The sequence below is a fragment of the Asparagus officinalis genome, chromosome 4, assembly GCF_001876935.1.
Source record: "Asparagus officinalis chromosome 4, Aspof.V1, whole genome shotgun sequence".
Taxonomy (NCBI): domain Eukaryota; kingdom Viridiplantae; phylum Streptophyta; class Magnoliopsida; order Asparagales; family Asparagaceae; genus Asparagus; species Asparagus officinalis.
The window spans coordinates 65,435,844-65,452,769 of NC_033797.1; the positions used below are offsets into that span (position 1 = coordinate 65,435,844).

The 16,926-nt window shown below is 31.1% G+C and overlaps 1 protein-coding gene across 1 annotated transcript in view; it reads left to right on the plus strand.

Moving 5' to 3' along the window:
• Positions 8,318 to 16,926, plus strand: part of LOC109837602 (probable E3 ubiquitin-protein ligase ARI8) — a 33,486-nt gene continuing 24,877 nt past the window's right edge. The window contains exons 1-2 of the mRNA XM_020405916.1: positions 8,318 to 8,646; positions 10,572 to 10,696. Coding sequence (XP_020261505.1) covers positions 8,497 to 8,646; positions 10,572 to 10,696 — 275 coding nt within the window. The 5' untranslated portion in view covers positions 8,318 to 8,496. The remainder of the gene's footprint in view (positions 8,647 to 10,571; positions 10,697 to 16,926) is intronic.

Sequence of the window (16,926 nt, forward strand, 5' to 3'; positions counted from 1 at the left end):
TATGACCTTTATAGATTTCGTGGCTGTAGTTATCGTGGGCTTTTTCAGTTATTGGGCTACAGCGGAGAACTAATAGAAAATGCAAAACTTATTATAGAAGCTCTCTTTTCTCCCTACCCAAATTTAAAAAAAAATCACAATGAGAACTTCATGTGCCAATAAGACTCCTGCACTAGGGGTAGGCGTGGATCGATTCAAACCGCGAGCTAAAAGCTGGCCTTGGGTCAAGAGCTGGCCTCTTCCACAGTAGATCGGGCCCAACCCGCCTGTAGTATACATGGATCATGGGTCGGATTGGGTTTCACTCTAATGATGTGGGCAAAGAAATAGGCCTGGCCCACACCCAGACCAACCCGAACAGGGCTGTTTTGGGTGAAACACATTTTTTCCATAGGAAATTCCAGCCCACCCTAATTATAGGTTTGAAAATAATTCAATCCAACTTATTTTATACTTATGATATTCATGACAACCTATCCCGTAAAAAAACCTACCCATAAGCCATAGCCCATGGGCCAAACTAACACGTGGTAATTCATATTTTTTAAATGTAGACTTTCTTTTTCTCTTTTCTTTATTTTTTTGGGTCTGATGTTCAACAGAAACTATTCAAGATGCTATGGATATATCACTGACGCCACAATTTCATAAGCAACTTATGCTATGTAAAAAAAGACTAATAATACAATTCACAGTCCAAAACAACATATATAAAAATAAAAATTTACTAATGTAGTTATTTGATAAAACATTACCATATTTTTAAAGAGTTTTTGGCATGGTACGAGGTGGAACTCAATTGAACATTGTAATTTTTAGGGGGTTTGAATTGTAAATTTAGTGGTAGAGATTTTAAATTATTGTGAATGTTTTATCTAGGGGTGACAATCTATGACCCGATCCGCTGACCTGACCCGACTCGACCTCTTATAAATGAGTATGATTTACTTTATATGGGTTGAGTCATAAATGAGTCGACCCTATGAGCTCATTTATTAATCGGGTCATCAACGGGTCAACCCACCAACCCATTTAACTTTAACCTATTTACCATTTAACTCTTAATATTCAAAACTTTTAAAAACACACCCACAAAAATATCAATACTTATAAACACTACAAAATCAGTAAATTACATATAACACTATAAAATTTTTACAATTTGTAGAAAACACCCTTAGAGGTGCAAACATTAAAAACATCCTAAAAAGTACAAAATTTACAAAATACCATGAACATATTGAAACTGAGAAAACAATACAAAAATCCATAAATTATAAATAACACAAAAATTTTTTAAAATTTGCAAAAAACACTCTAAAAGTTTCAAAACCATAAAATGCACCCTCATAAAGTCAAATTTATGAAAACAAACCCTAGAAATTCAAAACCTACAAACATTACAAAATCTAAAACTTATAAACATCCCCATGAAATTTTAAAATTTGTAAAAATCACTCTAATAGTTTTAAATTTTACAAAAAACCCTAAATGAGTCAAATTTTACAAAACACAACAAAAAAAAATCAAAAGCTACAAGCACTACACAATCTATAACTTATAAATAGCACCATGAAAGTTTTAAATTTTGTAGGAAAACACCCTGTTTGTTTCAAAAGTTGCAAAAAACCCAAAATAAGTTAAAATTTTAAAAATATGAAAAATTGAAAATTAGGAATAGTGAAAATTTTATAATTTATAAATTACAAAGACCCACGGAAAGTTTTGTAAAAAACACCATAAACATTTCAAAAATTATAAAATACAAGCCCAAAAGTCAACCTTTTATAGAAACATGCCTGAAAAATATCAAAACTTATGAAAAGTACAAAATCTATAGGTTATAAGTAACATTGTGAGATTTTTGAGAGTTGTAAAATAACACCCTAAAAGTTTAGAAAATTATAAAATAAACCCTCAAAAATTCAAAGAACACAAAATCTATAGGTTATAGATAGCATCGTGAAATTTTTGAAATTTATAAAAACACCCTAAAAGATTCAAAATTACAAAATACACCCTCTGAAAAGTCAAATTTCACAGAAGCACACCACTTAAATATCAAAACTTACAAATAGTATAGAATCTATCACTTATAAATAGCAACAAGAAAATTTTAAATTTGCATAAAACACCCTAACTTTCAAAATTGCAAAATATACCCTAAAAAGTTATAGTTTATAGAAATACACGCCAGAAATAAGGAAACTTACAATCAGTACAACAACTGAGCTTATGAAGAGCAAAGTAAAAAATTTTATATTTGCAAAAAACACCCTAAAAGCTTCAAAAATTATAAAAACACCCTAAATATTCAAAATTTGGAAAAAACCCTGAAAGTCAAAACTTACAAAGAGTATAAAGTTTATAAATTAGAAACAAAATCCATTGAGAAAATAATATTTGAAGAAGCACAATAGAACCTTTAAAATTTATAAAAAACACCCTTAAAATGCAAATTTTACCAAAAACACCTTAAAAATGTCTTAACTTCTAAATAGTACAAAACCTATGAATGATAAAAAGGACCAAAAAACTTTGATCATGGACTCTTTGTTATGTATATAAGAATTATAAAAGAATTAAATGGATCACTTGAGTCGATGGGTAAGCTATTTAATAAATGGGTTGACTCAATTATTTTGATGGGTCGGGTTAGGTCAAATAAGAGTCGGGTCAAAATTTATATGGGTCGGGTCGACCCGGTTCCCACCCCTAGTTTTATCCATTGAGATAACTCTATCAAAAATTGTAAAGTTATATACACATTTCTCTCTTTAAATTATCCATGCTAATCTAGTAAAAAAATTGTATTAAAAAAAAGAATACGGGTTGACACGCGACATGAATCGCTGGGGGTGGGGTCGGTCCCGTCCAGGGTCTAAGACGGTCCTGAGCCAGGCTGGGTCTAGTTCCAGACTCGAGGACAAAGTTCTCGTCCCAGCCCATCCAGGGCCACAAAGGCCTAGGTTTGAACCGGTTCGGACCCAAAACTAGCGAGAAGGTTCATGGGTTAAGCCTCGCCTGACCCACACCTACCCTTATGTTGCACATGCAGAATTATAAAAAGGATTATTTACATATGTATTCTTTAAATCATGGGTATTTATCTAAATACCGTTTAAATCTTAATATTTACAAAACTACTCCTCAAGTCATCAACTTTGTGAAAAAAAACATCCTTAAAATCAATAAATCATCAACTTGGATGCTAAAAGAATTTGACTATTTTGTTGATAATATTTACATTATGGTTATAAATTAGCTTATCAAAGTTGATGGTTAACTCTTTTGAGCGTAATATTTTTCAAAATTGATGATTTGAGGGGTGGTTTTGCAAACATTAAGATTTGGAGGATACGTTCCAAATGCCCATCAATTAGGGGTATATATATGCAAATAAACGTATGAACAAATCTCCTCTTTTACCGTCTTCCGGTTGGTGGCCATCGGTACAAAAGGTACAGAAAAACCCCTCTGCAACCTTCTCAAACTGAAAAACCCCATTAAACAAAGTCAAAAACCCTATGGGAGGATGCATAGTCCAATTATATTTAGTTCCTTCAAGCAATTTTTCCTTAAAAAATGAAAAGTAAAAGTACCTAAAATTTAATTTTCATGTATCTTTATAAAAAATTATAAGAAAAGTTTATAGAATTGTTGTTTTCTTGTTTTTTACTTTTTTTGTTTGGTTCAAAATATGAAGAGGAAAATCAACTTTATAAAGATAATATCTATAAATTTTGAGTAAACCAAATAGAGTTTAAAGAAGCCTACAGAAAACTATTATTTATAAAAATGTCACTGTCAGACATTTTCCCAAAAAAATTCTGTAAAATAAGTGAACCAAACAGCTCATTAGTTGCAACCAAACAATATGACATTAGGGCACTGTTTGGCAACAAGAGATTGTGTCTTATCTAAGAGATTGTGTCTTATTGACTTGGTCAATAAGCTAGTAGAGCTGTTTAGTGATAAAAAATAGAAGGAGATTATTTTGGAGATTGTGTCTTTTGCAAGTAGCTTTTGGAAAGCTACCTCAAGTAGCGTTTGTCTTTGCGAAAGAGCTGTCAATTTTTCTTCTTCCGTTTTTGCCCATAATAATTCTAATTTTATATTAATAATATTGCATGTTCTTTTTAGTCATTTAATAAATTTAAGCTAGTTGTACAGCTTCTTTTGCCAAACAGCTCTAGTCAATCAGCTAGCTACATAGCTATCAGCTTTCAGCTACAATTTCACAGCTTTCAGCTATAATCTCACAGCTTTCGGCTAGTTTTGCCAAACAGAGCCTATATATATTATCTATTACTATTATTTAACATAAAAAATTCTAGTATTCTATCCCTATATTAGTCCCATTTGAAAAAATCTCAATCATATTCCAAAGATTATACACACAACTTTAAATAATTTACAACTTAGTGGAGGGATAAGTTTGGAAACTAATAATAATCTAATTCATAACTACGCTATTTAATAACTAACAAACCATCAACTATTTCATTGCTACCCTCAACTTTCCTTGTTGATTATTAAGGTGTTAACAATTTTTTATGCACAACTACGTATTATTTCTTGCACGCATTACATGCGCTAGAATATGGGCACAATATAAAATTATCCTCCTTTATAAAATTTTGAAGTTTTCCTCTACAAAAGCTTTTTGGGTAGATTAATAATTTATTTAGTCAAACCTAAGTTCTTTAGGTAATCTTATAAGCTAGATTTTCAAAAGCTGGGTATATTAGCGTTTTAAAATTGGCCTTCTAAGCTAATTTATTTTGGTATTTTACCAAATAAAGATTTTTTAAGAAATAATTTTAAATCAAAAGTGGTTTTCTCCTTTTTCTTTTTTGGGGTTTCTAAGAAACCAACCAAATATGACCTTTATAGATTTCGTGGCTGTAGTTATCGTGGGCTTTTTCAGTTATTGGGCTACAGCGGAGAACTAATAGAAAATGCAAAACTTATTATAGAAGCTCTCTTTTCTCCCTACCCAAATTTAAAAAAAAATCACAATGAGAACTTCATGTGCCAATAAGACTCCTGCACTAGGGGTAGGCGTGGATCGATTCAAACCGCGAGCTAAAAGCTGGCCTTGGGTCAAGAGCTGGCCTCTTCCACAGTAGATCGGGCCCAACCCGCCTGTAGTATACATGGATCATGGGTCGGATTGGGTTTCACTCTAATGATGTGGGCAAAGAAATAGGCCTGGCCCACACCCAGACCAACCCGAACAGGGCTGTTTTGGGTGAAACACATTTTTTCCATAGGAAATTCCAGCCCACCCTAATTATAGGTTTGAAAATAATTCAATCCAACTTATTTTATACTTATGATATTCATGACAACCTATCCCGTAAAAAAACCTACCCATAAGCCATAGCCCATGGGCCAAACTAACACGTGGTAATTCATATTTTTTAAATGTAGACTTTCTTTTTCTCTTTTCTTTATTTTTTTGGGTCTGATGTTCAACAGAAACTATTCAAGATGCTATGGATATATCACTGACGCCACAATTTCATAAGCAACTTATGCTATGTAAAAAAAGACTAATAATACAATTCACAGTCCAAAACAACATATATAAAAATAAAAATTTACTAATGTAGTTATTTGATAAAACATTACCATATTTTTAAAGAGTTTTTGGCATGGTACGAGGTGGAACTCAATTGAACATTGTAATTTTTAGGGGGTTTGAATTGTAAATTTAGTGGTAGAGATTTTAAATTATTGTGAATGTTTTATCTAGGGGTGACAATCTATGACCCGATCCGCTGACCTGACCCGACTCGACCTCTTATAAATGAGTATGATTTACTTTATATGGGTTGAGTCATAAATGAGTCGACCCTATGAGCTCATTTATTAATCGGGTCATCAACGGGTCAACCCACCAACCCATTTAACTTTAACCTATTTACCATTTAACTCTTAATATTCAAAACTTTTAAAAACACACCCACAAAAATATCAATACTTATAAACACTACAAAATCAGTAAATTACATATAACACTATAAAATTTTTACAATTTGTAGAAAACACCCTTAGAGGTGCAAACATTAAAAACATCCTAAAAAGTACAAAATTTACAAAATACCATGAACATATTGAAACTGAGAAAACAATACAAAAATCCATAAATTATAAATAACACAAAAATTTTTTAAAATTTGCAAAAAACACTCTAAAAGTTTCAAAACCATAAAATGCACCCTCATAAAGTCAAATTTATGAAAACAAACCCTAGAAATTCAAAACCTACAAACATTACAAAATCTAAAACTTATAAACATCCCCATGAAATTTTAAAATTTGTAAAAATCACTCTAATAGTTTTAAATTTTACAAAAAACCCTAAATGAGTCAAATTTTACAAAACACAACAAAAAAAAATCAAAAGCTACAAGCACTACACAATCTATAACTTATAAATAGCACCATGAAAGTTTTAAATTTTGTAGGAAAACACCCTGTTTGTTTCAAAAGTTGCAAAAAACCCAAAATAAGTTAAAATTTTAAAAATATGAAAAATTGAAAATTAGGAATAGTGAAAATTTTATAATTTATAAATTACAAAGACCCACGGAAAGTTTTGTAAAAAACACCATAAACATTTCAAAAATTATAAAATACAAGCCCAAAAGTCAACCTTTTATAGAAACATGCCTGAAAAATATCAAAACTTATGAAAAGTACAAAATCTATAGGTTATAAGTAACATTGTGAGATTTTTGAGAGTTGTAAAATAACACCCTAAAAGTTTAGAAAATTATAAAATAAACCCTCAAAAATTCAAAGAACACAAAATCTATAGGTTATAGATAGCATCGTGAAATTTTTGAAATTTATAAAAACACCCTAAAAGATTCAAAATTACAAAATACACCCTCTGAAAAGTCAAATTTCACAGAAGCACACCACTTAAATATCAAAACTTACAAATAGTATAGAATCTATCACTTATAAATAGCAACAAGAAAATTTTAAATTTGCATAAAACACCCTAACTTTCAAAATTGCAAAATATACCCTAAAAAGTTATAGTTTATAGAAATACACGCCAGAAATAAGGAAACTTACAATCAGTACAACAACTGAGCTTATGAAGAGCAAAGTAAAAAATTTTATATTTGCAAAAAACACCCTAAAAGCTTCAAAAATTATAAAAACACCCTAAATATTCAAAATTTGGAAAAAACCCTGAAAGTCAAAACTTACAAAGAGTATAAAGTTTATAAATTAGAAACAAAATCCATTGAGAAAATAATATTTGAAGAAGCACAATAGAACCTTTAAAATTTATAAAAAACACCCTTAAAATGCAAATTTTACCAAAAACACCTTAAAAATGTCTTAACTTCTAAATAGTACAAAACCTATGAATGATAAAAAGGACCAAAAAACTTTGATCATGGACTCTTTGTTATGTATATAAGAATTATAAAAGAATTAAATGGATCACTTGAGTCGATGGGTAAGCTATTTAATAAATGGGTTGACTCAATTATTTTGATGGGTCGGGTTAGGTCAAATAAGAGTCGGGTCAAAATTTATATGGGTCGGGTCGACCCGGTTCCCACCCCTAGTTTTATCCATTGAGATAACTCTATCAAAAATTGTAAAGTTATATACACATTTCTCTCTTTAAATTATCCATGCTAATCTAGTAAAAAAATTGTATTAAAAAAAAGAATACGGGTTGACACGCGACATGAATCGCTGGGGGTGGGGTCGGTCCCGTCCAGGGTCTAAGACGGTCCTGAGCCAGGCTGGGTCTAGTTCCAGACTCGAGGACAAAGTTCTCGTCCCAGCCCATCCAGGGCCACAAAGGCCTAGGTTTGAACCGGTTCGGACCCAAAACTAGCGAGAAGGTTCATGGGTTAAGCCTCGCCTGACCCACACCTACCCTTATGTTGCACATGCAGAATTATAAAAAGGATTATTTACATATGTATTCTTTAAATCATGGGTATTTATCTAAATACCGTTTAAATCTTAATATTTACAAAACTACTCCTCAAGTCATCAACTTTGTGAAAAAAAACATCCTTAAAATCAATAAATCATCAACTTGGATGCTAAAAGAATTTGACTATTTTGTTGATAATATTTACATTATGGTTATAAATTAGCTTATCAAAGTTGATGGTTAACTCTTTTGAGCGTAATATTTTTCAAAATTGATGATTTGAGGGGTGGTTTTGCAAACATTAAGATTTGGAGGATACGTTCCAAATGCCCATCAATTAGGGGTATATATATGCAAATAAACGTATGAACAAATCTCCTCTTTTACCGTCTTCCGGTTGGTGGCCATCGGTACAAAAGGTACAGAAAAACCCCTCTGCAACCTTCTCAAACTGAAAAACCCCATTAAACAAAGTCAAAAACCCTATGTATCCATCGTCTCCGTCAAAATCCGCTCAAACCCTAGGGTTTCCTTGCTAGAGATCGATCGGGGTTCTCGGATTGGGGGAATATATGGACTCTGATGAAGAGATGCACGACTGCTACAGCGACGAGGATGTCGGATTTGGGAGCGATGATAAGGATCTCGTCGATGATGATGATGATTACGTCTACGGCGACGAGGAGTCGGATGATTCTGATGATCGCCCTTCTCATCGGCAGGTAAAGACGAAACTTTTTTTGTTCTTCTTTAGATTGTTTAATAGTTGAAGAAGAATTTCAAGGTAAAGATGGTTCTTTGTTTTTGAATTACCTAATGTTTAATAGTTGAAGAAGAATTTCAAGGTAAAGATGGTTCTTGTTTTTGAATTACCTAGTTTGGAGGATTTTTTTATCTGATGTACTTTATTAGGAGAGAAGTTTAGTATAAACTCTGATCGTTAGCATGTTGTATCCGTTTATATTTAGGGGATTATTTACCATATACCAGTCCAGTATTTTTATTAGGATCATGGAGAGGATGAGGAAAAGTAGAACTGAAGGGAAAAGCATCCTTTTTTCCTTTATTTTAATCATCTGGTAGCAAAGAGCTGGTGCAGACCCTTTAGTTAAAACTGCGTGCAAGAGGGAGGTTTGCTGTGAAGTCATTAGCTGGTGGATAAAATCTACGGGGTGGCATGGCATTTTACGCTCATGAGGCGAAGGTGTGACCCTCTATAATTGCTTAAATAGAGGGTGAAAAGATGTAAACCTTTATATAGTGAATTGGCAGTCATCCGTATGATACAATATGGATCAAAGTGTCAGTTGAAGCACTCTGTCAGATGCAAATAAATTGCTGGATTTAAATACTGCCAATCTATAATAACTTGGCATAGTTCAGCATAGGTAATAACTTATGTTACTTGGGTACTTCTATACCCGACATGTACCTGTACCTGTACCCAAATTTCTTAGACATTTCTTGAATATATGCATACATTTGTTGAAGTGTATCTCAAATATATACATGTTTTAATTTAACATACTCGACATACACTTCTTGAATGCATATTCTACACTTCACAACTATTTCTAATATATTGATTATATGTAAATGAAAAAACAATGATGATCTTATGTAAATTATTAATTTTACATGTATATAAATGTACATAACATACATATTTATAGCAATGTCCCCGTACCCTACCTTTTACAAATTTGTCCTGTCCAGTACATGCACCAGTATTCGTACCTGTACTCATTCAACACAGGTAATAATGCATGGATTATTGTCAAACTATCCACTCCTAGTGTAGTAATTATGCTTCACATTATTGTTGTTAGAGCTAGAATGTAAGGGCTTGTTTGGCAACTCACATTAATGTTGTTAGAACTAGGATATAAGGGCTTGTTTGGCAACTCAGCCATGAACTTGCATAAGGGCACTAAGTTGGATAAAAGCTTAAATTTTGTTTGGCAAAAGCTCATACAATATTGGATTAGTTTTTTTTTGTTTAAAAAAGAGGCCCTTATTTAGGTTATCTATGGACCACCCCTACTTTAGTTCCATCCTATACATGTTAAGGCCTTAACCGGTCTAGTGTGAAGTTGCCAAGCACACCCTAAGATTAGGTAATTTACATTTGCAAATATCATATACTGATTTGTTACTTTCAACTTCTACTTGTAGTGAAAAAAATCTGATAAGCTAGATTGTATGTCAGCTGTACTAGTTGATAACCTCATACACAAAAACACATATAGCTAAAATATTTCTAAGTTAATGTTTGAAAACCTCCTGTTGTATTTTTTTAACATAATACATATTTCTAAGTTATATTTGATATTTTTTATTTATATAGTTTATATACTGAAAAATTTATTGCATCAAAGCTGTCCTTTTTAAATTAATTTTGATAATTTCTGAATAAAATAAATAATTTCAAAATAGTTCATTTTATATGATTAATAGATTAAAAATTTATTTTATTGAGAAAAAGAGATGTGAAACGATATTTGTCACCCTAAGGTAAAACTATCATTTCAGCCTCTATTTTTCTTCATGATGTCCTCATTCAATCTTTGTCCTACACTCCTATCCCAAATATGGTCATTTTATAGTAGTAATAGTTAATCTAATTCTTTCAACTTTTATGTTTCAGCAAAACTATACTGTTCTGAGTGAAGTTGACATAGAGAAATCCCAAGAAGAAGATGTGGCTAGACTGTCAAATGTGCTTTCTATTTCAAGAGTTGATTCGTGCGTCCTTCTTTGCCACTATAATTGGTAAGCAAGTTTATTCTCAGCAGTTGCTGGGATCAAACATCTTATACATGCTTCAGCTGCAAACATTCTAGTCTATTTATTCTCACATGTTTTCAATTTCTTTGGAGAAAGCATTAGTTAACATTTTAAGAAAAATATGCAATGTCGTAAATGTAAGCGCACTTAAAGATTGATGAACTGTAATTACTCGTCACCTGTTCACCAACAACAAATATGGTTTGTTTGAAATATATAGGTCATGATCTTCTTCAGTTCTTTGGTACCAATTTTGCTATTCTGGACGCACTTGAGTCTTTGCTTTCTCGCTGATAAAGCAAGCTGTAATCTTTTCTAAATTAACCTATAAATTGAAGTGAATCATTGTAGAGCATTCCCAGTTTGGTCTAGCGTATAAACCTATAAATTGAAGCTAGTGACAAATATGCTTTATTTGTTTGAAATATATTTATACTCCTGTTTAGTTGTTTGGTACCAATTTATTTGCTATTTCTGGTTGCACTTGAGTCTTTACTGCCTCCGATAGAGTGAGCTGTAACCTTTTCTAACTAAACATATAAATCAATGTACATGATTGTAGGGCATTGTTACTTTGTTCTAGCCTGTAAATCTATAAATTGACGTTATATGATTCTGTTGCTTTTCAGTTTGTTCTAATGTTTTCGTTTTGTCCCTGCTTAACCATTTAATTAGCTGTTGGATTATCCAATTTTAAAGCATAAATTTGGAAAACAACTTGAGCGAAAGAATATAGAAGATTTATATTAGACAACTCACAGAGGTTAATTTGCTGTCAACAAAGTTAACCTTTTTATGGTAGGTTTTAGTTTGTCTGAATATTGTCTGAATTTTATTACCTATCTCTGTTCACTAATGATCTAGGTAAATAGCTGTTTGAAATATAGATCCCATCATATTGTTCATTAGTTTGGTGCCAAGTTTCATATCACAGACAAAATTTTGTTTTTGGTTTTTTTAATTTCTCCCTGATCATAAGACTAATTTTTGCTTTTCTACTAAACCTTTAGAATTTAAGTTACATGATTGTAGAGCATTGCCAGTTGGTTCTTGTGTTTCTGTTTTATCCCTGCTTAACCTCAAGTTGTTGGATTATCCAATTTTCATAATGCATAACTGTGAAAATATCTTAAGTGAAAAAAATTTGCAAGATCTCATGTTAGAGAACTTACGTAACCATGGTTTAATCCAGAAGCATCCTCTTATGGCACACTTCTCTTTTGAAAAAAAAACTTTGCGTTATGTATATCAGAATGGTTTAAACATGGCAGTAATCAGGAACACCTTTCATGATCAGTAGTAAATTGACTAGCATTGACTTTGAGAATTCTGTATCCTAAACGCTCTATATACGAGTTCTCTTTGGATTTAAAACGGGAAAATGAAGGATCAATATGAACGAAAAGGAAGCGAATCATAAGGCTCCATTGAATCCTTTTTATGGTTTGGGGTGATGTGACTTTTTTTATGTTTGGAGAAAATTATGTGTTTATATTGATCAAATGGGCTTGATTTTAAAAAATTCTTTTGTTTGTGATTGACAGTTTGGTCTTTGTTTAATGTTTTTAGGTCCAGTTACTACTCTTGGCCTGTTTTCCTTTTTGTCGTTTTTTTTGGTTTTCTTTTTTCTCATTGGATCAATTTTATCATCTCAAATCATTCTTTCTGTGGTGAAACCGAATGCTAGGAACTGGTAGTTTATTCCAGCAGGAAACAGTCAGGACTTTGGAGTTAACAGAAAGCAATGTTTTTTGAAGTTGCTAAATGGCAACTATCCAAGAGGATGCATTGTCTTCTGAAATTTACCCTTGATAATTGAAGAACTTAGAAGTTCAATCTATCAAAAAAGTAGAATATGTAGAACATGAATATTCTATTTCTATGAGGTTAAGTCTACACCTAACATGCTTGCTTTAATGTTGAATTTTTCGTCTTGAGTTTTAGATTCGGATATGGAATTTTTGGTCCTTGAATTGAAATATGTCCATTTACCAATTTCAGAAGAAATAAATCTGTCACTGGCTTAAATTTGAAATGAAGCTACTTTGGTCCAAAACTCAGTATATTTCATACTATTATACATTACAAGAATTGCATATGTGCTAATTTCAACCTGCTATACAATATGGCTTTGCAAAAGGAATAAGTCTGGATTCTTCAAATTTTCTCATCTTGTATAACTGGAACTTATCTAAAATCAATACTTTTATACAAGTGACATTTTATGGCATTTTTCCGTTCTATTAAAGCATAGACTTTGATATCTAAATTAGTGAAACCAAGATCTCTTATGTACTTCTATGATCTTTTGGAAATTTTATGGGATCAGTTTGATGGTTGACTGTTTATGGTAATATCCCAATCCCCCTGTTTTGATCTCTATTTCCTTTCATGTTTGAACTTGGCAGAGTAATGTTAGTTTATATTTGTGCAAATCTATGTTGCATAGATACAAGTGTGGGTACGAGACAAATATGTAAAAGTTTGGGTAATGGGAGCTCGGCTAGTATTAATAGTATTCAACATGCAAATACTGTGAACCCAATTTTGAAATTTGAAATCTAAAAATGAATATCCCAACGGGCGGATGTGATCCACTACACATGAAGTACCTAAAAACTAAAATTCTAAGGATTTCAATGTGTTTTGAGTCATATATCAAGGGGCAAAGAATTAAGCAACTTTATGAAAATTTTGAAACGTTGATTTTGACAACATCTTATATATGGATTAATAATGTTGAAAACTTTTGAAAATTTATTTATAGATAGTTCATATGCAGTAGATCCAATCCACTGGTTTGGATTTTCATTTTTGGGTTTCAAAATTTCAAATGGGTTGATAGTATCTGCATGTTAGACACTATTAATAGTAGCCTAGCCCAACTTATATATATGTATGGAGGATGCACGTGCATTGCACGTGGTAAAATATATCATTTATTTCTTTTAGGTTTATTTCTTTACTATAGCTTAGCAATGAAATAGTTTATGGTTACTATAAAATATATTAAAATATTTGAATGCCTACATGAGTAACCTAGTTGATTTCAATCTACTGCCTTCCAGATAAATAGTGAAGTTTAGAGCCTTAAAATATAACATTGTAGTAATAAATCACCCATCATGTAAATTTGTATATTCCATATAAAAATTAGCAAATTCTTGTGCAATTACCTTTTCGTTTATATGGTCATCCTATGACTTCTTGTCAAAGGAATTTGAATGTTTCTCCCTAGTTAACACAACTTTTGGAAGTACAAACTCTGATAATTTTTCTATTTTAATTAGAACATAAGTTAGTATTATACATTGGAAATTGATTGGGATATTATTACATATTAAAGTTAGGAGTTATTTCTTTCTTCTTGGCAATGAAATTTTCTATTGTACATCTAGTCAGAATTTCTATTGTGTCTTAACGGTGTTTCCTTTGCATCGTCTGTATCATCTTATAAAGGTAAATAGCATATATGCATAAACTATAAGCATAAATGGACATTTACATGACTATAAAGATAATATTTGCATACTTATGAAGGTAAATAAATGGCAGACTCATGAAAGTAAATAGCATTTATGGACATTTACATGGCTTATTACTTATCAAAACGTGTTTAGTAAAATGTAAGCACAGACAATGTTCACTCATGAAAGATAGAGGAGAGTATCTATGTGTTTGGACATTTATTATTGTAGCACCAAAACATTATTTCCTTTGTTGCAAGTATAATAAATTATAAACATACCTTCATGAGTGAGTAATAGACATATATACTCTTCTCTATGAGATATAAAGGGTGTTTGTGAAGGCTTATTTTTTTGAAGCTTACTAGTTATTCTAGTTTTTAGTGGCTCTTGACTTTTATGATAAAAATATTATAAAATTTATTTGGGTAGTATAGTAATTTTTTGGTCAAATCTAGCTTATTTAGATGAGCTTATAAGTTAGTTTTTCAAAAACTGGGGTATACTAACTTTTTAAAATGTGACTTATAAACTAATTCATTTCATATTTTACCAAACAGGTAGAAATGAAAAACTAGCTTAAAAGTTAGTTTGGCCAAATAATGAACAGCCTCAAACAACTTCATAGGCTTCTGTTTCTTTGTGATTTCAATGAGTTTGGAATAAACATCCTTGTAAGGTATCTTTACAAACATTAGTTTTAATACCACATAGCAGTTTGGAATAATGTTTACATACTTAGGAGGAGTAATTTACATCCCTATCACTCGGCTTATATATTAGCATTTTGGGATAATATTTACATACTTATAGATGCCGTTTGACAAGGGGTTAAAGGACTTTATTTAGTTAACCCTTCGCGAGAGGTTAAAAATAATTTAATCCCATTTGGATTTGATAGTCAAGATTAAGGGGTAAATTTTTTGTGTTTGGAAAATAAAGAAGGATTAAGGAGGTTAGTTGTCATAAATATCCTAAAGTATATTACTTTTTAAAGTCTAATTTCTTATTTCCAGAGGGAGTAACTGTTAACCCTCCTTTTTAGGCGGATTTGTTATTCCCTCTAAATGAGGATTAACTAACTTTAACCTTTGTAAAAGGTTTGTTAACCCTTCGACCAAATTAACCCGTTTGGATGGTTTAAGAAGGGTTAAAACCCTTCTTTTAACGCCTTTCCAAATGAGGCCATAAGGAGTAATTTTCTATATACAACATATTGACTCATCAAATATTCCAAAGCGATTTAGTTTCTGTCATGAAATTATTATTATTTTGTATAATTTGGGTTTATATATAAGAAGGTTTAAAATAACTATTTAAAGAGATTCTTATTAAATATGTTTACCAAATAATATTTATAAAAAATAAAAGAAGTTTTTGAGTGTACATCATTGCTTGTAATGGAGACAATACATTAATCACTAGATTCTTAATATTTAAATTTTATATAGGAGTTGCCTTCTTTTTTTATGCATGACTTTTGAAAGAAAAATGATTATTTTAAAATTTCCAAATTAGACCCTGAAATCTTAGTTAACTTCATATTAGACACTCATATGATCATATCTTTATATTTTTAAACTGTATTTAAAATCTTCACATTTGTTTGGAATGGGGTATTATTTGAAACAATGTAGCATATTTGGGGGTTCAATTTAAAACAACTTATTACATATATAGGTCTTTATATAAAAAAATTTAATAGACTTTAGAGTCTAATTTAAAACAACTTAGATATGGGGTTCTTATTGCAACGTAATATATTTGAGGGTCTAATATAGGCAACATATTAACAATCACCTCTAACCATTGCCTGCAGTCAAAAAAATTATTTTCATTTGAATCCCTTAAATCTTTCATAATTTAAAATTAGTTTCTCAAATAACTAAAATTGGAATTAAGTACCTCAATTCATAAGTAATGTTGAAATTCGTTCCCTAATCAAAAGTAGAAGTCGAAATTAGAGAGATTAATTTGAGATCTAAATTCAAAATAGCTTTTGAATTAGGGGCCTAATAGCAATTTCAATGATTTGAGGGACTAGTTCAACGTATGAAAGATTTAAGTGTCTGATATTGAAGAAAGCTAGTTCAACGTATGAAATATTTAAGTGTCTAATATCGAAGAAACCCATAATTTATTAAAGAGTCAAATTTGTTAATTTCAAGATTTAAGTGTCTAACAATTCTTAGAGACATGTTAACTATTACCAAGTTATTTTAAAATTTGTTAATTTTTATGTTAAGTTTGTTTCTCTTATATTTAGAGTTGTCATAAGGTTGGAACTCTTATGTAATAACTTATCATTTCTTTGAATTGATAATAACAAGATAAATTTATTATTAATTAGGATAGAATTATAATGTAATATGTAAAATGGTCAAGGATAACCTTGGAAAGTTTTTCCTAAACTCATTTTTTCATTGGGCTGTGCTATTATCGGTAGTATTCAGGATTAGAATACTACAGACTCAAATTCAAATTTCAGACTCACCAATTGAAAATCCAAAACGTTGGATGTGATCACCTACACATGAACTCCCTAAAAACAAAATTTCTGTGGATTTGGACTTTTTTAATGCATCTTAGATCTTTAAGATTAATGTTTAAGAAGTTTCAGAAGATCGACAATTTTCCCTTTAATATATATACATATATATATACTAGTGTGTTGTCCGTGCAAAGCACGACGATAATTTTTCCACGCTACAGTAAGCATGTTTTTAAATGCTGTAGCAAGATTTTTTT